Below are 23,842 nucleotides of genomic sequence, written 5' to 3' on the forward strand. Positions count from 1 at the left end.
CCAGCTCCTCCCTTGTAGTTCTGGGCTGATTCCTCACCTTTCTTATCATCAGTGATACCCCACGAGGTGAGATCTTGCATGGAGCCCCAGTCCGAGGGAGACTGACAGTCGTCTTTAGTCTCTTCCATGTTCTAACAATTGCTCCAACAGTTGATCTATTTTCACCAAGCTGCTTGGCAATTGCCCCGTAGCCCTTTCTAGCCTTGTGGAGGTCCACAATTTTGTCTCTGGTGTCTTTTGACAGCTCTTTGGTCTTGCCCATGGTAAAAGTTGGCGTCTGACTGACTGTGGGGTGGACAGGTGTCTTTAAAGAGCTCAGACAGGTGCTACTAAGTTAGATTAATGAGTGGAGTAGAGGAGGAGTTTAAAAGGCACAGTAACAGGTCTTTGAGAGCCAGAATTCTTGCTGTTTCTTAGGTGTTCAAATACTTATGTTCAGCAGTGCAAGACAAATAAATTCTTTAAAAATCATACAATGTGATTTCCTGAATTTTTTTTTTAATTCTGTCTCTCAGAGTGGGAATGCACCTACAATGTGAATTTCAGACCCCTCCATGATTACTAAGTGCGAGAACTTGCAAAATTGCAGGGTGTTCAAATACTTCTGTTCCTCACTGTATTTCCCAGCTCCCCTGTACTCCAATATAGTGATATGACATGTATACAGTAATCATTACTGTATACATGTCATCACTATAATGAAGTACAGGGGAGCTTGGATATACATACTGTATACATGTCATATCACTATAATGGAGTACAGGGGAGCTGAGATATACATTACTGAGTAATGTATAGCCCAGCTCCTTAGTACTCCATTATAGTGATAGGACATGTTGTATACAGTACGTACTGTCCCCCCCGAGTCCCCCGCGGCGGTGGAGAGGGTGTCTCCTCTGAGCGTAGGAGAGCGGACCTCTCCTGCACCTGTCCCCTCGGCGGCATAGAGCCAAATTAATAGTGACCAGTAAAGTATTACAGTTTCACATCTCTGCATTTTCACTCGGTGTTTTTTGGAAAGGGTAAGGGACTTTTTTGAAGATGAAATGTTGCGTTTGTGGTTCTATATACTTCAATGGGAACGCTGCAGAAAGGCATGTATTGCGCTTTTGTCGTGTTTGCGTTTAAAATCTGCCTAGCAACAAGAACAAGAAAAATAAAAAAAATGGAAAAAACCAAAAATGCATCAAAAACATGGCAAAAACACAATGCAGAAAACGCACAAAACGCAACCTGCATAGGTGTGAACCTAGCATTACACAGGTTTCTGGAAGTTAAATACAGGAGATCGTGTTAAGGGTAAGGCAGTGATCAGAATAATGTAGCTTTATTGGAAATACATTCAGGAGTTGGAGAATAGCATTTGGTAGAGAAGCAGATGGGACAGAGAGAACGCAGGCTTGTGCGGGCTCCAACTGGACACCGAAAGTAAAATCTATGGAATTAAGAAAGTGAGTCAAACTAACATTAACTATATCTGAACATTAAAAATATATAAACATTTGCTCATATTCAGTGCCAGTGAATGGCCTCCTACAGCAGATCCTAATATTTGGATTCAAGTCTCAAATCATAACTTGTACTAGTAAGATAGTAATGGTTAACTGGTTTTATTTGAAAGAAAAGCAAATTAAAACTTAAGGAATTAAAACATTGAGTGGAATTTATCAAACAGGTAGCTAGGCTGAAGTTCACATGGGCTTCGGCTTGTATAAGAGCAGCATGAACAGCAAGCTGTTATGAAGCTTTCAGCAAGCTTTTGAAAACAATATGGAAAGCTTTGATCAGCATTCTAGAGACCTTTAAAGCATTCTTCTGCTCCGGCTTGGATAGTTAACACAGATCTTAAGGGAGTGCTGGCTTCAGCAGGCTTTCAACATGCTTCAAGTAGTGCTGAAGGCTTCTAGCAGTGTGTTTGAAGTGGCAGTCAGCAGTCCCATTAGGATATGTGCTTATCATTCCCGAACCTGAGCTGAATGGCAATCTAGGGCTCTTTTACCCTAGAATTAGTCCTTTGAAGAGCAATCTGTGGTAGATCACTCTTCAGAGGCTGTTTGACAGGTTATGAAGAGGCGTTATGCCACCTGATTTAACCCCCTAAAACCTGCCTCACTGCACAACTGCGTGCATTGCACATGTTTGTTGCAAAACCCTTTTCAGTTGCATGAGAGATTATGAGGGATTATTATTGCATTGAGAGCATGGCATGTGTACATCCCCATCTGCTGCCTTAGAAGCTTAATGGGGAGTGGTGGTGGGTGGCGGGGGACACAGCTCAACCACATGTATCAACAGAATAAGGTGCAGATCTAGTGCAAATCAAGCTGTCTGTGATTTGGCATTCACTTTAGGTTTGTGTGTATTCACTACCCCATTGCCTGTAATCCAGGGAAGACAAAGCCAACAGGTATTCAACTGAAAATATTTGCAACTAAGAACTGGTCAGGGGCATGATTTGGCCGTCCACGTGAGTGGTAGTGTTCCCATGCAGCTCTGCCAGAATCCTGATCGTTATCCTGAAAGGAGACCTTCCCACTCACTGTACCTAATGGGGACACGGACGATCTTATTCAGAGCTACATCTTGGCACCGCCGCTACTTTGGAGTGCAGCCGCCATGACAAAACGAAAGGAGGAGGGGGCTGCCGCAGTGCAGCCTTCTCAACATGGCAGAGATCCGCTTCCTCAATGGCCCTCTAAAGACCGCCAGAAAGATAGTAGCTAAACTGGGCAAATTCGCCCACACAGCCAGCAAGGAGAGATCTCCACCACCTATCCAGCAGGCTCCACCAGCTAAGAGCCCATCAGCCTCGGCATTGCCCTCCCCTGCTCCTGAAACAGCGAGTACATGTCATTCCTCACTCTCTAATGCTAGCTAGGCAGACAACTCAAACTTTCCAGAGCCATCTCTCAAGGAAATACTAGCGGCGGTGCATACATAGGGCACTTACCTAACCAAGCTCACAGTGGAATTTAAGAGTACGAAAGAAGATATTCTGCCATAACATGCAGAAAATCAGACAAAGGGCCACCGCTCTGGAGGGTAGAGTAAGCAACATTGAGGATGACTTTCATCCCTTCCAACAAGATGTTATGCTGTCAAGACCTCAGAGCACTCAGCCAGAATTGAAGACATGGAAAATAGTCTCCGCAGAAATAATCTCCGTTTGGTCGGCTTACCGAAGCAGGCGGAGGGTAAGAACCCTATAGAATTTCTTCAGAATTGGATCCTAACCACTTTTGGTAAAGATAATCTTTCCCCTTTCTTTGCTGTGGAAAGAGCTCATAGGGTGTCATCTCGTCCTCCACCACCAAGGGGGCCAGACAGACCCTTCTTGCTGAAACTCCTACACTAAGGACAGAAACATTATTCTTAGACTTGCCCGGCAACAATCGAATATGGAAATCCATGGTGGGAAAATTTCTATCTTTCCGGATTTCTCTGCTGAAATTCAACATAAGCGAGCTAGATTCGTAGAAGTTAAAAGATGCCTGCAAGCAATTCGGGTGTCTTATTCCATGCATGTGAACCCCTGGTCACATGCTTAATGAAGGGGTCCTGCGAGACTCCAAAACGTTGCCTTGCTGTAACTATGTGATCGTTCATTAAAACTTTAGGACCCATATTGGTGATCCTCGGTGTGCTGGTGACATTTTCCCTTGCTTATTCCATGCTTTATCCCGCCAAGCTACGAGTTGTGGCCGATGGATCAGTACAATTTTTTGATTCGCCAAATGCTGTGGCTAACTGGCTAGACTGTAATGAACAGTATCTACGCCAATCTTCTGCTTGATCAGAATGCTGACCGGAGGTCTCCCTTTGTTCTTTACGTCTCCTGAGTTATGAAAGTGGATTCGAGGGAAATTAGATATCTTCTCGCACATGCAGAAACTGACTCATATGGTCACACCATTCAGTCGGCTTTAGCCTTTCTGCTCCCCCCCAAGTAACCCTGCGGGGCATATTTAAGTTTATTTTGGTTTGGCCCTTTGTTTTAATGGGCCTTAGTTCTCTTTCTTTTTCAATTTTTTCAGCTTACAGTATTATCTTGTGCTTGGTAAATGTCACCTCCCTCCCATTGTTTTACCACGAGGATTACAAGTCATTTCGGGAGTTTCTCATCAGAGAGGATTTATATGTTATGTTTGCCTGAATATTCTGGATATGGATCACCAGGTTTTCCCACTATGACTTCTCTTGATTGTTCTTACACTCTGTCAGTATACAATGAATAAACAAAAGAATGCCATCGTCTCTTTGGAATATCCGACATGACCTGAAAAAGAGGACTGCGGTTTTCCCATTTGTCTGTCATCACTCTCCCTCAATTGTATGTCTCCAAGAGACTCATCTGACAGTAGATGCTCTCCATTATCTGCATAGGTCCAAGTTTCCTCTCCAGCTCCATGCTACGCACTCTCAATACTCTAGGGGTGCGAGTATAATGGTGGCTGGGGGGTGCCTTTTACTGTTTTCTCCTCACAAATTGATTCACTGGAATGTTATATTTTCTTGCATTGTAACTGGAATTCTCAAATGTGTATTCTTGCTAATATTTATATTCCTCCGCCATTTTCTATGTAGACTGTGAAGTGTCTGTTTAAGTTTGCAGCTGCATTCCCGCAAACACCAATTCTAGTTGTAGGGGACTTTAATACCGTGCTGGATACCTCCCTGGATTTATTTAAATGATACTCTCCCCAAGGTCCTTGAGACAACCCACCACCTTTACATGACATATTATGGAACTTGGCCTGAAGGACTTTTTTTTTCACCTTCTAGAAGCCCAGTTCTCTTGCCACTCTAGTTCTCACTCTTCCCTATCCCGTACAGATTGAGCTTTGGGCGCCGACATATCTGTCATTTACACCATGTGTCTCTTATTTAGCTAGAGGCAAATGTATCTATATTATGGAAACACCATCCCTTCTGGATTACGCTTTTTACTGATATAGACCGTTTAATCAGTTTAAGAGCTTCTTACGTGATAACAGACATTCCGCATCTTCAATGATAGTTTGGGGTACTTTGAAAGCTTTTATTTGGGGGCTATGCATCAAAGAAATTTCCAAGATTAAGAATAGCCCTAAGCAGTGGGACGTAGATGATGATCTATTTGTTGCTGAAGCAGAACAAGCTTACATTAGTAATCCTAATTCTGACACAGAGAGGGGGTGGATGTCGGCCCAGCAGTTTCTGCATGCTGTACAACTTTAGCATGCGGATAATAAGCGGTTCTTTTCCTCTCAGGCCTTCTTCGAGGGGGAGAAGACAGGGCATATGCTGGCAGATATCGCAAAGGTGCACCAACCATCCTCCCACGTATCTTCTAAGGCTATCTACAACACAATTGGCCATGGATACCCCCTCCATACTAAAAGGCTTTAGATCTATTCCACTAAGGTATCCTACCAGCAATCTACAGAAGTTTGAGTTGGGTCACACTGCCTCAACTTTCTGATATGGATAGCAAAATGTTAAATGCTCCGTAAACTTTGGAGGAGTTGCAAACGGCCGTGGCATCTAACCCTAACACTAAAGTCCCGGGTAGTGATGGGCTTCCAATGGAAATTTATAAAGCCTTTGGCAACATATTGCCAGAATTACTTAAATTAATCCAAATAGCTTTGCAACAGAAATCTCTGCCCCCCTTGATGTATGAAGCTATTGTAGTTGTACTTTTAAAGCCAGGAAGGATCCAACATTAGCGGAATCATGCCGACCAATTTCCTTGTTAACTTACGATTTCAAAATTATCACTAAAAGGTATTAGCAACAAGATTGACCAAAGTCATCTTCAAGCTTATCCACCCTGATCAAAAATCGGGTTTCAAATAGGTCTATGGCACTAAATCTTGGCCTGTTATATTTAAATCTCCAAATTCCAACGGAAAATATGGGGGACAGGGCGATTCTCTCTTTAGACGTGGCTAAAGCGTTCAACAGTGTTGAATGGAACTATCTTTGAACTGTTCTTGCTAAATTTAATGTAGGAAAACAGTTTATTTTATGGATCAAACTATTTTATCGTGCCCCCACTGTCCATATTCGGGTTGTCTTCATAGAACCCCTTGCTGCATCCATCAGATCCTGAGATTGTAGGATTTCGTAGGGGAGATCTGGTAGAGAAGGTGGCGTTGTATGCTGACGACACTCTCCTATTCTTGGGGACACCTCATCCTCATTGGTACTTCTAATGACCTTAATTTCTGACTTTGGATCCTTCTCCGGTTTTTCTATAAATTAGGACAAATCTACCCTTCTCTTGTTGGACGCCCCCACTTGTACAATTCCTTAGATAGCGGCACAAATTGAACAAGTTCGCTCCTTTGAAAAACTAGGGATAGTTATCCATTCTACTCTAATTATATTGCATTGAACTTACTCCCACTTCAATGATTCCAACAGAAAACAAACAGCTGCATTAAACTCCCCCTCTTTGTTGTGGGATGGTGCAACTTGATTAAAATTATTTTGGCTCCGTAACTACTTTACATTCTTCACAACACCCCTATCTGGATTCCCCTGGGTGTTTTCAAGAAATTTGATACCGTATTTCGCTTTGATTTGGCAAAACCACTCTCCACGTATTAAATTGGAAACCCTACGGGAGTCCAGAGATCTGGGTGGCATAGCAGTGCCCAACCCCCTCTTGTATTATATCACAGCTCAATTACAACACTTTTCAGCCTGGTGAGATGTTAAATATTCTGACCCAGTGAAATCACTTCTCCTAAATGTAGGATCTGCAGAGGACATGGTGGAAAGTCTGGAAGCAGGTGAACCTAAATTTATCACAACTCCTCACTCTTGGTTTAATGGATAAGATATGGCGTAGGGTGAAACAATACTTTCAGTACCAAGGGTTTTCTACCTTTACACGTATATGTAATAATTATAACTACCCAGAACTAAAGCTGAAGTGGTTCACCCGATGGTCATCGCTGGACATTAAATATATATCCCAATTGTACAATGGGCAACTTCTTAAAGATTTTAAAATGTTGAGGGAGGGGTTTGGGCTGCCCAACTGTTTTTTTTTTTCAATATATAGAACTTCGTCATGCTATCCTAGCACTGGCCAAAATCTCCCTATGGATATTGGTAACTCCCACTCTATTGGATCAGTTGGTGCTCTCTTCATCCAGGAGGGGCCAGATATCCCATTTATATGGAGCATTGTTGCAACGGATTTCTAAGGCTTTCTCTCCGTATTGTAGAGCGCAATGGTCCAGAGATCTCGATTATATTTCAGAGGATGAATGGGCCATGATACTATCAAATGTCACTTCAGTATCCTTATCCTCGTCTCAGAAACTCACTCAGCTTTTCATAATTCATCGTACATACTGTACACCATAGAAATTATTTGATTGGCTTAGGAGAGACATTCCCGTGCCCACGTTGTGCAGTTGAGAATGGTACCCTGCTACATATGCTCTGGAAAGGTCCCAAATTGGTACATTACTGGTCCTCTATAATGCAAATGATTAACAACATTTACTCTCTCGCCTTACCTATGGACCCAAAGCTGTGTTTGTTGGGATGGTTGGACGAGGAGAATTTTGATAATCATATGTATACTGCTATTCTTCGCTTCCTATTTATGGCTAGGAAACTCATAGCTCAAAATTGGCCATCTCCAAACCTGCCCTCTAGATCAGGCTGGGTCAATGCAGTCAATGACATGTCACATCGGGAGTTGTGCAGGTAAGTTTATAAAAAATTGGGAAGCTTGGCTGAATACGCTGGGCCTAGCACTGTTTCACCTGGTCAAAGAGATTGAGTGGGGGCTTTCCCTCAGATCTGATGGTACTATGATTATTCATTTGAGCAGTTTACATATTGGTGCCCTGTCTACTGGGGGATGATGACTCAATATTCAATTCCTGCTGGTATAGATGGAGACTCAGTTGCTCACCCTAAGAGTATCAGACTAAGCCTCTGAGAACTGATGTGTGTCGTGGCTAGTCTATCTTTTACAGTATAACTGACTTTTTAATTTGTCCCCCCTCTATCGTATAATTTAGGGTTGGAGGTCAGTGGTTGTTTTGGTGGCAAAGGGGCAGGGGGATTAGTAAAAGTTTTTTTTTCCCTTTTTTTTCACATATTGTTGTATTGCACAGGTCGTCCTGCGTGACGAACCTTCACATGTGTTGACACCAATTTAAAATGTTTTATTTCTCTATTGTTCTTGTATGGTTCTCTTTTTTTTGTGAGATGTAAAGAAAAAAAAAGTTCAAATCTGTATGGAAACGGTTTGTTTCTAATAAAAATTATCAGATTAAAAAAAAAAACACTGGTCAAAGATTGGTTTATATTGATCTGTATATGCATATACTCACTGTGGAACCTAAGGGGTTAATCCTCTGAAAGCATGTTTGGTCCCATCTTCTCTGGTTCTCCCCTTCTACTGTCCCCAATCTGCTGATAGAACAGAGCCTTCGGGGCAAGCTGCATATGCTCAGGTTGGTGTGTATTGCTGGAGAGTTTGTTTTCTTTTTTGGGAGAGTGCATGTGATCACCACAGGGCTAATCAGCACAGTCCAGACAGAGGGTCAGGAGTCCTGCAGCCTCATAGGACAATCAAGGGATAATGAAAACGCTGAAAATGCCTCTTACAAGCTTTAACCAGTGTTCTGCTAGATACTGATAAAAGTCACAAGACTGCTATATACTGCTGATGGGAAAAGGTATTTAGCAGTTTATATTTACTAAAATAATTGCATTTCCATGTTCTGTGTACTGGAAATGCAATTATTTCCAGTACTGTATGAGTTGTTTTTTCTAATCTAAAACCTCAATATTTCCTTACTGCAATCTGCATATTAACATTCCCCAGCATATTGCCCTGTGGTGATGTTAATAAATGTCAACTTCTAGCTTCGGAACACAGCTGTCACTAACAGCTTCAGTTCCCACAAATGATAATGTGATCTCTCTCTCAGCTATGTGTCAAGTTGCAGAGGCAACTGCAGGTAGTGGATGGCAGTGTTTCTCTGTTTTATAATATAAGTGCCTGATACAATTATAGTATTAGGAGATAAATTAAAAAAAAGTTCAAGTTAAATAATTCTACATTGATATTTTCATGTGGAGCACCAAGGTAGTTGCTGAGGTTTTGAAAAAATGGAGTAAAAACGATTTAGATGGGTAAATTAGTTGAAATGGTCATGCTGATACTGCTAAATTTTACCTGGGCATCTCAGCTTTTATGCCCTCTTAGCACAAAAGGGTTAAACTGCAGTAGAGCTAATTAATCAAATTGCGATCTTATGAATCTGCCTGATAATTTTACGTACAGCTTTTGTTTTCCATATCTTGATTGTTCCGAATTTTTAGGTTATCTCTCATGAATCAGACCGTCTCTCCTTTCATACAAAAACTTAGATTTTTTGGGAGGTTGGGTTTTTGTGACCCTCACCCTGGGCAACTAACTGCAACTGTTTGTAAGTATTCACACCAAACCTTTTAATATATGGATGACCGCTTTTCACCTAAAACACATAGGTCTACAAAGTGATCAGGGGTATGTTTTAAAGTGGTTAAGTGTTACTATTGAAGAACCATATGAATTCTAAATTCAAGCTGAAATCTTACAAAATGAATATCAAATTGTACTGCTGTTTCTGTTTTGCACTGCCTTTGGTGTGCGACAAAGTTGATAATTGAATTCCATGATGTCTCAGTTAAATTTATTTTTACATAGCAACTTTTATTTAGGTTTTAATTTAAAAACAGAACAAACAATAATGCCTTCACAACCAAACGTATCAAAACTTAAACAATTATCAGGAAAAATTTTAAGACTTTTAAAACTTTGCACCCATTTTTGATTGCATAAACAAAATTGTTACCCAAAGAAAATCAACCTATTATAAATTAAATAAAAAAAATTGACAATTGCGTTAAAGCTGAGCTCCTGGTAGATTAACAGCGCTGCCAATTTAAACAAAATTATTGAATATAAAACTGGCATTAAAAAAAAAAAGTTTTATTTCTAACCGTAAAAGGTCAGCAGACAAAAAGTGTTATAACCTCAAAGTATGATACCTCTATTTTTCTTTCTGCAGGATGGGGTGGGCCTGTGACCAAGCTGTAATTCTTAATTGCAGAAGAGAAAGTGTGGTCACCAACCTGGCTCTGCTTTCTGTGGTTTTGGTTGCCTGGCATAGATGACTGGATAGACAGAATTATGCGTTCTCTAGGCAACTAAAACAGCACATACGGTAAATGTATAAACTGTGTATTTAAATGTTTTCCTGGAGTTCAGCTTTAAAAATTAGATTAAAAAAATATGATTTAAAGAAATTAAATAATTTCCAGCATGCAATTTTTCCAAGTGTCAGTAGTTTGTTGTTGACTTCACATTATAGTCAGACATTTTGGTTTGTTCAGGCTGCTACATTTCATGTTCAGTGGCAGAAATACCAGTTCAAGTTTAACGTTATAGCTTTATAAAAAGAAAAGGTATCAAAAGTGGCAAAATACCCAAATTGTTCACAATGGCACATTGATAAAAAAATAAAAATAAATTAATCAGCATAATGTCCCTGCCTGTTAGCTGTATAAATTAAGCCATCATGACTTCTTGATGCAACTGAGGGATGAGTCGGTGTTCAAAACTTCAATCATTGCTCTCAGTGTAGGAAACGATTCGGACACAGATGGGAGGGTTTTGAATGATGGAGTCAGGCTAAGGAAACAAATATAAGTGTTAGAAATACTCTTTTTTTAAGGTACCGTATTTTTTGCTCCATAAGACACACCTGACCATAAGACGCACCTAGGTTTTAGAGGCAGAAAACAGGAAAAAAAAATTCTGAACTAATGGACTGCAGACATAGTACAGGAGATGACCAGAGACTGCGGACAGCACAGGGATGACCAGAGACTGCGGACAGCACAGGGATGACCAGAGACTGCGGACAGCACAGGGATGACCAGAGACTGCGGACAGCACAGGAGAGGACTGCTGACCTTTGGGGAGGGGGGGGGAGCGGGTACCTGAATTTGACAGGTACCCGCTCTTACTTCCACGGAGTTGTTCTTTGATCTTACCTGTTCCTCTCTCCAGCCGCGTGCTGTCTTCCCGCCTTCTGTAGTGTGGGCGCTCGGCATGACAGCCGGGTGCCAGTGCGCATGAGCGAGAAGCACTTGCGCTTTGTGATTGGTCCAGCGGCTTCTGGGATCTATCATGTGTCCCAGGTACCGCCTTACCATTCACAAAAAAGCACCGCTTCTTGCGCATGCGCACTTGGCACCCGGCTGTCAAGCCCAGCGCCCACACTACAGAAGCCGGGAAGACAGCGCGCCGCTGGATAGAGGAACAGGTAAGGTCAAAGAACTCCGGGAAGTAAGAGCGTCCGGCCCGGTATTCTGACACGGCGGCGGTGGAAATACCGGACCGGCCGCTCCATATTCGCTCCATAAGACGCACTGACATTTCCCCCCCTTTTTTGGGGGGAAAAAATTGCGTTTTATGAAGCGAAAAATACGAAAATCATTTTTTTCATTAGTTAAATGAAAAAATAGCTGTTTATGAATGCTCTAGTGCAAAAGTCAGAGGGAAATATGCGGATCCTGTCATGCACACATTTTTTGCATCTTGTGTAGGATGACTGAAGGCAGCCATTTTATAACCCTAGTAGTATACCATCTACAGGAAATAGGACCCTAGTCAAATATTTTAAAAACATTAAGAAACATTTTCCATGAAATGCAAATGGTAGGCACTTGTAAAGAAATCATGACTCTAGCCAAAAAATGTATTTCATTTAATCTTGGTAGAGGGGGAAAGGATTCGAATGTCAGTTTTTTTTTTTTAAGGTTTAATTCATTATTAATAACAAGCCATCGTACACTTTTGATATAATTCAATAGATGTGAAAGCATGACATTTAGCATTCAGGTACAAATCGGAACAGTGAAAACTGCACATCACAGTGCGAGTATACATTGACTTAGATTAAGGGTGGATACTGTTTTACTGTAATGTTAGAGCAGTTCCAGAGCATATAACAAAACATTGTACTGACATATACCTTGCTGCACAGAAGGGTAGCAACCACTCACCAGTGTATGGGTTTTCATATTATAACTAAAGAAGTAGTGTAAGAGAAAGATTAAAAAATAAGTTGGTCTACATGGGGCAACAAAAGAGAATTAGGAGAATGCAAAGATAAGTGAAGGCAGGGCCTCTCCGCCAAACTAGGCCATCACTCCGCACACATAGCCCCTGTATGAAGGACTACCCTGAATGACGGAAAACCCAATCCAGTTAAACCACATCTATCAAAACTTTTCATACATACCCCGGCCAGTGGATATGAAGTCTTCCATGCACTTGATTTTGCTTATATTAGAAAAAATGACAGTGCTACTGAGGGCCTGCTTCCACCAATTAAATGCAACTGTGAACGGCATCAAGTAAATGCAGGATAACATATTTCTTGTAAACCTTCTTTCAGATGGCATTATGGTGAAGTTAGAAAAACACCAGTCAGTCAGTGTAGTATAACCTGAGAATTTTTGTGATATCTGCAGTTCTTCTGCCAAAAATGTGGACAATCAAGGACATGACCAGAACATATGCAGTCACCTCCATCTTGTCCAAATCACCAGCATGTATCAGGGTTTTTTAAATGGTTGTCTTTATCCCTGGTTTTGGAGATCAATTTTCACTTTCTCCATAGTTAACAGGACAGAAAATTAAGGAACTATATACAGTTAGGTCCATATATATTTGGACACAGGCTTTTTTTTTTGGTATTTACCAAACCATTTTCAAGCTATAGTTATATAATGGATATGGGCTGAAAGCGCACACTTTCAGGTTTAATTTGAGGGTACATCCAAATTGAAGGAAGGGTTTAGGAATTACAGCTCTTAAGAATAGTCCTCCCACCTTTTTCAAGAGACCAAAAGTAATTGGACAATTGAATCAAAAGCGGTTTCATGGCCAGGTGTGGGCTACTCCATTATTTCTTCATCAATTACGCTGGTAAAAGGTCTGGAGTTAATAAAAAGTGTGGTATTTGCATTTGGAATCTATCGCTGTGAACCTACATCATGCATTCAAAGGAGCTGTCCATGCAAGTGAAACAGGTCATTGTAAGGCTTCAAAAATGAAACAAATCCATCAGAGAAATAGCAGCAACATTAGGAGTGGCCAGATCAACAGTTTGGTACATTCTAAGGAAAGAACGCATTGGTGAGCTCAGCAACACAAAAAGATATGGATGTCCATGGAAGACAACAGTGGTGGATGATCGCAGGATCCTATCTATGGCAAAAAAAAAAACCCATTCACAGCATCCAGATAAGTGAAGGAAACTTTCCAGGAGGTGGGCGTATCATTGTCAAAGTCTACAATCAAGAGAAGACTTTACGAGAGCAAATACAGAGGGTTTACCACAAGGTGCAAACCATTCATAAGCCTGAAGAATAGCAAAGCCAGATTAGACTTTTCCAGAACTGGTCTGGCCTTTTTTAGATGTTTTTTTGGCAAAGCATTCTTTGGACGGATGCAACTAAGATTAATCTGTACCAGAATGACAGGAAGAAAAAAGTGTGGAGAAGACTTGGAACAGCTCATGATCCAAAGCACACAACGTCATCTGTAAAACATGGTGGAGGCACATGACTGTACCCTTTTGGAATACATAATACAGATGTGCTTTGTTTACGTTTTATATTTTACTTGATGCTGTAATGTTTTTGCCGCCTATTTCATAAAAACAAAAAAAATAAAATAGTTTGAAAAAATGGTGGAGGCAGTGTGATGGCAAGCATGGCTTCCAGTGGCACTGGGTCGTTGGTGTTTATTGATGACATGACAGAAGCAGACGGATTAATTCTGCAGTGTTTAGAGATATACGGTCAGCCTAGATTCAGCCAAATGCAGCAAAGTTGATTGGACGGCGCTTCACAGTACAGATGGACAATGATCCAAAACACTGCAAAAACAACCCAGGAGCTTTTGAAGGAAAAGAAGTGGAATATTGTGCAATGGCTGAGTCAATCATCTAATCTCAACCCAATTGAGCATACATTTCACTTGCGGAAGGCAAAATTAAAAAGGCAGAAAGACCCAAAAACAAAGAACAACTGAACACAGCTGCAGTTAGAGCCAGGCAAAGCATCAGAAAGGAGGAAACAGTCTTTGGTAATGTTCATGGGTTCCAAACTTCAGGCAGTCATTGCCAGTAAAGGATTCTCAACAAAATATAAAAAATGAACATTTTATTTATGATTATATTCATTTGTCCAATTATATTTGTGCCCCTGAAAATGGAGGGACTGTGTATAAAAATGGTTGCAGTTCCTAAAATTTGTACTTGATATTTATGCTCAACCCCTTAAATTAAAGCTGAAAGTCTGCAATTCAGTTTTTCCTGTGTCCAAATATATATGTACCCAACTGTAACTTACTGTAACAGGAGCAGAAAGGAATTTTTGTCCAAAAGTTACCTTTTAATGTTGTGTCTTTAACAATCAAAGCAGGGTTAAAATCTCTCCAGGACACAGGCTCAATTCACATGTTATTTTACTCTTTAAAATTTGAAGTAATATAAGCACTTATGGTTTTTAAAAAATTTTTTGGACTCAAAAAAAAAAAAAAAAAAAAAAAAAAGAAAAAAGAAAAAAACCCTACTAAAATAAGGCATGCGGAGAGAGTAGGGTACATTGTGTCTTTGAGATATTACCGTGTATGAGGATTGCACTTAACTGGTCATAGAAATATTTATATTTTGTGTACGGCTGGTTCTTGCTATATGACTGGCATTGCCTCAATTTAAAAGGTCGAGGCTGTTGATTTGTATGTTTCTTTTAAATTTTCTGTTGAGTTTATACAGTTACATTTTCTGTAAACTGAAAAATTTCAAATCAATATGACAAAAAATAAATAAATTAGGGCATGTAGCATTTCATATAAATTTGCAGTATTTATCTAATTTTATCTCATGCAATATCCAGCGGAATGGATATAGTGGAGAAGGGATGAATGTTTAAAAAACACTACAAGCTATTGTACCTCAATTTGTAAAGAGGAAATACTGCTTTGTGAACTGAGCCCAATATCTGAATATGGCAGTTGTCATATACTGTACCAGCTTTCCTCATTATTGCAAATCATAGTACATGCATGTTCCTAAAATACTGGTGAATGAAGCAAAGTGTAAGAACTAGCAAGACAGAAAAATTATGCAATTTGTATGAAAAACATAAAACGCAATTGCTATAAAAAAAAATAGCAATCATTCTCTATGACTGAACAGCAACAATAATTATTTGATGTGACATTATCCCTTTACACTGCAGATAAAAAACATCTTCAACCTATATTACCAGTCGAAAAACGTTACTCTGATCAGTCACCAGCTGCTGATAAAAATGTGTCAGATATGGCCATATACACTGCTCAGCATTAATGAGTACACCCCTTTTGAAAATAAGATTTTAATCAATATCTTAATGAACACAAGAACAATTTCCAAAATGTTGACATAACTGAGTTTTATAGAACATTTGTTTAGATCATTACATGAAAGTTTAATAATATAACTTGGATGACAAAATCTTCACTTTTACTCAAATTAGTTGATGCAAAAATGAAGACGCCCCACAACAAAAGACTACTACATCTAGTATTTTGTATGACCTCCATGATTTATAAGGACAGCACCAAGTCTTCTAGGCATGTAATTAACAAGTTGGTGACATATTGCAACCTCTATCTTTTTCCCGTCTTCAAGAATGACCTCTGTTAGAGCTTGGATGCTGGATGGAGAATGATGCTCAACTTGGCTCTTCAGAATTCCCCATAGGTGTTGGATTGGGTTCAGAACAGGATACATACTTGGCCAATGAATCACTTTCACACAACAACCAAGGGCACAAAGTGATGGTAGCATCTTATCTTTCAATATAGAGCAGAATAATCTGTGAATTCATGATGCACCAATGAAATGCAGCTCCTAGTAGCCAGCAGCAATCATGCAGACCCACAGAAGGACACTGCCATCACCATGCATTTTTCTTTGTAATCCTCACCTTTGCGGCGCCATACAGTTTGGAAGTCATCAGATCCACAAACATTTATCTTGGCCTCATCACTCCAGAGTACAAAGTCCCAGTAGTCGTCTTCTTTTTCAGCATGGGCCCTGGCAAATTCTAGGCACGTTTTGTGCATGGGCTTTAGGAGAGGCCTGCTTATTGGAAGACAACCATGCATGCCATTCCTCTGCAGTGTACACTGCATTGTGTTACAGGAAACAATCACCCCAGTTTGGCTTTCTACTTCTTTAGCCAACTGCAGTTAACTTGCATGGCAATTTTCTTCAACCCTTCTCATCAGAGGACGCTCTTGTTCAGATGTTAATTTCCGTGGACAGCCTGGACATCTCTGAGATGGTTGCGGTTCCATCTTTGTTACTTTTTTTATAATCACTTTTAAAATGTTTTGTTAAACTTTGCTACAGTATTCTGACTGATAAGTAATGCTTTGCTGATCATCTTGTAGCCTTCACCTTTCTTGTGTAAAGAAATTATTTTCTTTCTCAGGCCTTGTGACATTTCTCTTCCATGTGGTGCCATTGCTGACAGCATGAAATGGGAAGGTGATTTCTTTGTTAAGTAATGCTCTTTTATAATCAGCTGTCTGCTGGACACCTGTTAAATGAATAATTAGATTCACCTTTAGTTGAATTCTTGTTAATTAGTATTTTGTTTAATATTTATGGATATTGTTGTGGGTTGGGTTGTATCCAGGTCATCTTTGATATTGTATAGTGTTTGGTAGAATGTTGCGAAAGCGGTGGCTATGTCTTGCGGGTTTGTGAGAGATGTATGTGTTGTTGGGTGTTGAATTAAGGATATTTTGGATTTGAGGTGTCGTTTAATTTCGTTAATAATGAATTTGCCTTATTGCCTAGGGAGTAAAATTGTGCTATAATTTTTTGTAGGTTAAGGTCATATTTGTACAGTAGAAGGGTTCGGAGTTTGTTTCTGTCTGAGGCTAGGGATTCGTGTATGGAGGGGTTTGGTTTTTTTTCATTGATTTCTTCTTTTAGTTTTATGGATGTTAGAAGTTGGTCAATTTGTTGGGTTTTGTTTATTGATGCGAGAATTTAGTTGTATGAGGATACCTCTCATGTATGTTTTGTAAGTAGACCATAATGTGGTTATAGAGGTATCAGGTGTGGCGTTAAATTCAAAAATATGTTGTGAGCTTCTATCAAGTGTTTTTGGTTATCTGGGTTCCTCAATATTGAGGAATTCAGTCTCCAGATGCGGGGGATTGAAGAATGTTGATTGTCGTCTAGAGTTATGTTGATTGGAGCGTGGTCTGACCAGGTTATGGTGCCAATTTTGGATGACGTTACATGTTGTAGGGTCCATTTGTCTGTAACAAAGAAGTCGATTCTGGAGTAGGATAGGTGAGATGGGGAGTAGTAGGTGTAGTCTCTTTCGGTGCTGTGATGGCATCTCCAGACGTCAGAGATCATGGTCATGTAAGAAACGATTAAAGTTATGTTTGGGGGAGCGTTTGTTGGTGGAGGAGTCCAGGAGTGGGTTGCTGATGACGTTGAAGTCTCCGCCAGTGAGAAGTCTGCCTTGTTTGTGAGAAGAGATGGTGAGAAGAGTTTGTGGTAGAATTGCATTTGGTTGTTGTTGGGTCCATAAACGTTTACTAGGGTATATCATTAACTTTGCAGATTAAGATATGGTCTGCTATTTATGAGATGTGGTGGAATTGCATAGAGTCTTTTATGGCTGTAATAACCCCATTTTTCTTCTTAGAGTTAGTGGCCATCTAAATATGGGAGAAGCGGTGCAGTTGTAGTTTAGAGGTCATGGTGGTTGCAAAATGTGTTTCTTGTATGAAGAGTATATCAGCATGGAGTGTATGGGCTTCCTTTTGGAGCATCGATCTCTGAAAGGGGGAGTTTAGACCCCGAACATTAAGTGAGGTTATGTTAATCATTTTGTAATTCGCTGGTTGAGTTGGTGGACTAGAGGAGTTGTTTCTTGATGTGTTGACGTGCAAGGGAAATTTCTACAAGTTTGGTAGAGTGGTATTGGTTCACTCAATGATGCGTGTGATATTTTCCATATTGTTTTGTAGGTTTCAGGTGAACAGTTGGTGCGGATGATCGACTGATGGTGCGGGGGGGGGGGGGGGGGGATGGGAGTGAAAGGGGATAGAAAAAAAAAAAAAAGACTTGCGGAAAATGCAACTGGCATGAGTAGCATGGAGTGCTACTTCAAAACAGGGGGGTGTGAACAAGCATTGACCGTGAAATGGGTCATGCCAGAGTCTCGTAATGTGAGTATTTTGTAAGGGGCCGTTTGCCAGAGAGCAATAGGTTGAGGTATAGCGTCCGAGGTGGTATGATTGGAGTGTATAGAGTGTAGTAAGTCAGGTTCGCTCTGCCTCCATTTGTTGCATATTGGTAGAGGTGGATTGGTGGGGCTCCACGGGTATTACCTTCCATGTCTTCAATAGGTCGATGCCTGCCCCTAGGTTTTTGATTGTATGTATTCTGCCCTGGTGCCCGATTTGTGGGGAAGCCCTATTGATAGCCTATTCCGTGGTTTCGTAAGGCTTTGGTAATGTTGATCATCATTTGCGGTTAAGGAGTGTGGCCTTTGACAAATCCGCATATAATCTGCTGTTTGTATGATGACGGGAGTGGAGGGGGGTTTCTGGCTGCTGTCATTTTTTTCTTTTATATGGTAGAAGTGGATGCGAGCCAGAACATCTCTGGGGATTGACGCTGATAGGAATGCGGGTTTAGGTATTCTATGTGCTCGATCTATGGCGAGCTCCATATTCGAGAGAGATGGGATGAGGTATTTCATGTATTGTTGGATATATGATAGTAGTGTATCGTGATATTTTCAGGGATACCTCTGAATTTAATATTGTTGCGTCTTGAGCGATCTAAATCCGCTAGTTTCAGGTTTATTTGCTCGATTTCAGAAGTATGGTCAGCATGTGCATCAATTAAATTGTTATGGGCTGTAATTATATCTCCCATTCTCGTTTCAATATGGCATAATCTGTGTTCTTGTTGCTGAACCACATTTGAGATCTGGGATAGTGATACTGTCATATCGTTCTGTAGTGTTTGTCGTAGGGATAAGAGCATGTTCTTCATTCAAATTTCGGTGATAGGCTGGTCTGAGGCAGGGAAAGATTCTATCAGAGATGGTTCTGTAATGTGCTGAGGTGATGGAGGAATGAGAGGCTGACAGGCAGATAGTGAATCTGAATCTAGACGGGGTCTAGATTTGGCTGGGTTGCTTGTGGTGGGGGACGGGGGGGGGGGAATAACTCACCCGGGTCCCCAGGGTACAGTGGAGAACGGAGTCTGATGTCCAGCTGCTGGGATCTGCTGTCCCCCTCATAGCTGCTGTGTCCTGTGTCCGTGCAGCCGGCGCCATCTTGGATCCCTGCGGTGACAGCAGGGAAGAATTGAGTCAGTTTTCCTGGCTGTCCAGGGGTTTTGTGGCACGAGGCATGGCTTCCGAGGGTTGTACACCCTTTATCAGCTGAGCGAGGCGAGTTAGAACACTCGGGGTCGGGATGAGCCACAATGTGTCTGGCGGGTGGACGGAGTGGTGCTCAAAGCGCGTCCATCCAGGAGCTGGCTGCGCATGCACCCCTTGTTGTCTAAAATTTAGCTTTGCTCCTAAGACTTATTGGGATGTATTCATTTTTGCAACATTGTCTTGAATGAATTTGTTAGGAAAAATATTTGTGTGCGCAAATTAACAGATCTTGTTTGCAATCAATGGCCTGCATTTGTGGGAGTATTTTGTAGTATAGTGTCCCATAGAAAATGTTGATTCTGAAAGGAAAGTAGAGGTTTTCTGACAAATCTGTTGGGGGTGTACTCATTTATGCTGAGCACTGTATAGTATGCAATGCAGAAAAGTCAGAATGGGAATAGGAAAGGATGGTCCTTTTTAAGGCTTCATGCACGCTGGGTGTTTTTCAGCGGGTTTTAGCACTTTTTTGTATTAGCGTGTTAGTGATGTTTTTTCGCATTTGCGTTTTAGCTGTTCTTAGACTTTTATTAACCAAAAAATTTAAATTAAATAAAATCTTTTTTTGGCACATTTTACTGCGTTTTTCAGCGTTTGAGCGTTTTTACAGCTAAAAAACTCCTCTAGAAACCCACTAGTTCAGGTTTTTTTCCAGCCAAAAAACGTTGATAACAGTCTGTGTGTGTGCATGGACAAATAGGATAACATGCTGGGGAGTTTACTGGCTGTAGAAAAAAAAAACCATCAGAAGCCAAAAACAGCCAGTGTGCATGAGGACTTTTGCACAAATGCAACAAATCATTCTTCAAATTAAGTAAAACTATTTTAAAAAGCCCCCCAAATCACTTTTTTTTTTTTTTAAACAGCAGTGCTGGCTAGGTTAGTCTGTTCAGTTAACAACTTGTTTCTGACCAAGGTGTAAGAGAAGTCTTTGCAGTTACCTTGTAAGGTTCAACCAGCTTTTTGCTATTTTGCTAAATGCTTCAGGTCCAAGTGCTGTCATTGCTTCAAAATCAACCAGCTTAAGAGGGAACAAAATGATACAAGTGAGAAGAAAGCCATTTATGTTACTGTAGATGAGTCTGAAGGGATAAATAAAACATCATTAAGACACTGTCCCAATTGATTGCATGCGGAATGGAGCAATTACTCGATTAACATCTATGAAAGAGCACTCAAACAATTAAAAACAGACGATTGAAAAATGACCACCAAGATTTGTCAATGTCAGTCTGAGGTTTACCATTTCAGCTCTGCATACATGTTTTTTCAATTTTTCAGCAAAGTAATTAAAGTGGAACTGCACTATATCTGAGCGCCATAAATCAAAAATGCTATCCAATTAATGTTTAATATTCAATGCAAACTCCCCCATCCATTCACGTCTGCATGCTATATTTTGCAAAGAAATCATTTTGAAAAACACCCCCCTTCCCCCCAGCATTTCTGCCAGTGGCCATCTTGACTAAGGTTGGATTATTTATGTAGCATTTACTTCCTGGAATCCATCTAACCTTAGCTCAGGCATTGCCTCCCCCCCAGCTGAAGACTCCTGGGATGTATGACAATTTGATTAGGCATGGAAATCAGTAAGTAACTGAAGAAACTTAAAAAAAAAAAAAAAAAAAAAAAAAAAAAAGTAAATGTCATTCTTTCTTGTTGATTTATTTCAATGTTGATTGAGAGGGTTCAAGTTTATCATAGTAAACTGGTGAAAAAAAAAGACCCTAGACCTCATCCTAGAAATCCTAGATGGGAAGTACTCATTCAATATTTTGCATTCAGCTGACAGGAAAAAAAAAAAAAAAAAAAACACACACACACTGAATATAAAAAGTCTACACACCCCAGTTAGAATGTCAGGTTTCTGTGATGTAAAAAAATGAAAAATCATTTCAGAACTTTTTCCACATTTAATGTGACCTATAAACTGTGCAACTCAGTTGAAACACAAACTGAAATATCCTAGATTGTAAGCTCTTGTATTGAACTGTATTGTTGCTGTATTGTCTCCCGTTATATTGTAAAGCGCTGAGCAAACTGTTGGCGCTATATAAATCCTGTATAATAATAATTTTAGGGGAGTGAAGTAAACATTAAAAACTAAAATAATGTAGTTGCACAAGTGTATAACTGGGGATGTAGCTGTGTTCAGAATTAAGCAATCACATTCAAAATCATGTTAAATAAGTCAGTACTCACCTGCCATCATTTAAAGTGCATCCGATTAACCCCAAATAAAAGTTCAGCTGTTCTAGTAGGTCTTTCCTGACATTTTCTAAGTCGCATCCTACAGCAAAAGCCATGGTCCACAGGAAGCTTCCAAAGCATCAGAGGGATCTCATTGTTAAAAAGGTATCAGTCAGGAGAAGGGTACAAAAGAATTTCCAAGGCATTAGAGATACCATGGAACACAGTGAAGACAGTCATCGTCAAGTGGAAAAAATATGGCGCAGCAGTGACATTACCAAGAACTGGATGTCCCTCCAAAGTTGATGAGAAGATAAGAAGAAAACTGGTCTGGGAGGCTGCCAAGAGGCCTACAGCAACATTAAGAGAGCTGCAGGAATATCTGGAAAGTACTGGCTGTGTGGTACATGTGACAAAAATCTCCCGCATTCTTCATATGTCTGGGCTATGAGGTAGAGTGGCAAGACGGAAGCCTGTTTTTACGAAGAAAAACATCCAAGCTCGGCTAAATTTTGCAAAAACACATCTGAAGTCTACCAAAAGCATGTGGGAAAATGTGTTCTGGTTTGATGAAACCAAAAGGTTGAACTTTTTGGCCATAATTCCAAAAGATATGTTTGGCGCAAAAACAACACTGCATATCACCAAAACAACCCCATACCCACAGTGAAGCATGGTGGTGGCAGCATCATGCTTTGGGGCTGTTTTTCTTTAGCTGGAACTGAGGCCTTAGTCAAGGTAGAGGAAATTATGAACAGTTCCAAATACCAGTAAATATTGGGACAAAATTGGGTGGGAAATTCATCTTTCAGCATGACAACGACCCAAAGCATACATCCAAATCAACAAAGGAATGGCTTCACCAGAAGAAAATGAATGTTTTGGAATGGCCCAGCCAGAGCCCAATCGTGAATTTGATAGAAAATCTGTGGGGTGATCTGAAGAGGGCTGTGCACAGGAGATGCCTCGCAATCTTGTTTTTGCAAGGAAAAGTGGACAAATATTGCCAAGTCAAGATGTGCCTTGCTGATAGACTCATACCCAAAAAGACGGAGTGCTGTAATAAAATCAAAAGGTGCTTCAACAATATATTAGTTTAAGGGTGTGCACACTTATGCAACCATATTATTTTAGTTTTACTTCCCTCCACCTAAAAGATTTCAGTTTGTTGTACAGTTTATAGGTCACATTAAAAAGGTGGAAAAAGTTCTGAAATTATTAATCTGTTTCATTTTTTTTACATTACAGAAACCTGATATTTTATAACGGGTGTGAAGACTTTTGATATCCACTGGACACACACACACACACACACACACACACACACACACACACACACACACACACACACACACACACACACACACACACACACACACACACACACACACACACACACACACACACACACACACACACACACACACACACACAAAATACTACCTTTAAAGGAAAAGCTGGTAAATAATTAAAGCTAGACATCTTTGTAGAGAGGAGAAATAAAGCCATACCTTTCCTTTTGGAATTTTTCCAGTGACTTCTTTACCACTGGCCATCAGAGCGCCCATAATTACAGAATACGCAACCACGCTAGGGACGAACCACAAAAAGACAGACATATGAAATGAAAGAGAAACCTCTCTTCCCAAAAAAACTATCAAATTCTTATACCAGATTTAGGCGCTCAGACCTTGTTTAAAATGACATAAAAAGCAATATCAATCAACTATGTGTAACTTATTACAATGCTACCCAACACATATATTCTATTTTACATATGTTTTTGCAGTAATTTCACATCATGACATTTTTTCCATTTGCAATTTCTTTAACTTGGTAGCAAAAACAATTTTTTCATTATAGCGTGCACCAGATCTTGGCTCTCTAGGTTAGGCTGGAGAGCAGAAAGATTTATAAGGCTATTTATCTTACAGTGCAACTATTGAAAGGCTATGGACAGTAAAATATTTTCAAATCGCTGACAAACCGTAACAAAGCTTTAAAACTACCCATCCATGATATCTCTAGCTGCATGTGCTGTTAAGTAATTCATTCTCAAAGATTGCTAAGAATATTTAAAAAGTAGGGTTTCAGT

At 40.2% G+C, this 23,842-nt stretch overlaps 1 protein-coding gene and 1 long non-coding RNA gene across 4 annotated transcripts in view; both read right to left on the minus strand.

The window, feature by feature from the left end:
* Window positions 1-1,311: 1,311 nt before the first annotated feature.
* On the minus strand, window positions 1,312-8,481 carry LOC149444738 (uncharacterized). The gene is made up of 2 exons (XR_016306526.1): window positions 8,346-8,481; window positions 1,312-1,435 (listed from the first exon to the last, which is right to left on the minus strand). It is a non-coding gene; the product is annotated as an uncharacterized LOC149444738 (long non-coding RNA).
* Window positions 8,482-9,694: 1,213 nt separating this feature from the next.
* TTC13 (tetratricopeptide repeat domain 13) overlaps window positions 9,695-23,842 on the minus strand; it is a 155,660-nt gene continuing 141,512 nt past the window's right edge. For all 3 annotated transcript variants that reach the window (XM_089654610.1, XM_089654609.1, XM_089654611.1), the window contains 3 exons: window positions 23,259-23,337; window positions 20,499-20,578; window positions 9,695-10,696 (listed from right to left, as the gene is read on the minus strand). In XM_089654610.1, coding sequence (XP_089510736.1) covers window positions 10,582-10,696; window positions 20,499-20,578; window positions 23,259-23,337 — 274 coding nt within the window. In that variant the 3' untranslated portion in view covers window positions 9,695-10,581. The remainder of the gene's footprint in view (window positions 10,697-20,498; window positions 20,579-23,258; window positions 23,338-23,842) is intronic.

This window comes from Staurois parvus, unplaced genomic scaffold, assembly GCF_062004578.1.
Source record: "Staurois parvus isolate SC_StPar_1 unplaced genomic scaffold, SC_StPar_1.0 ptg000780l, whole genome shotgun sequence".
Classification (NCBI taxonomy): domain Eukaryota; kingdom Metazoa; phylum Chordata; class Amphibia; order Anura; family Ranidae; genus Staurois; species Staurois parvus.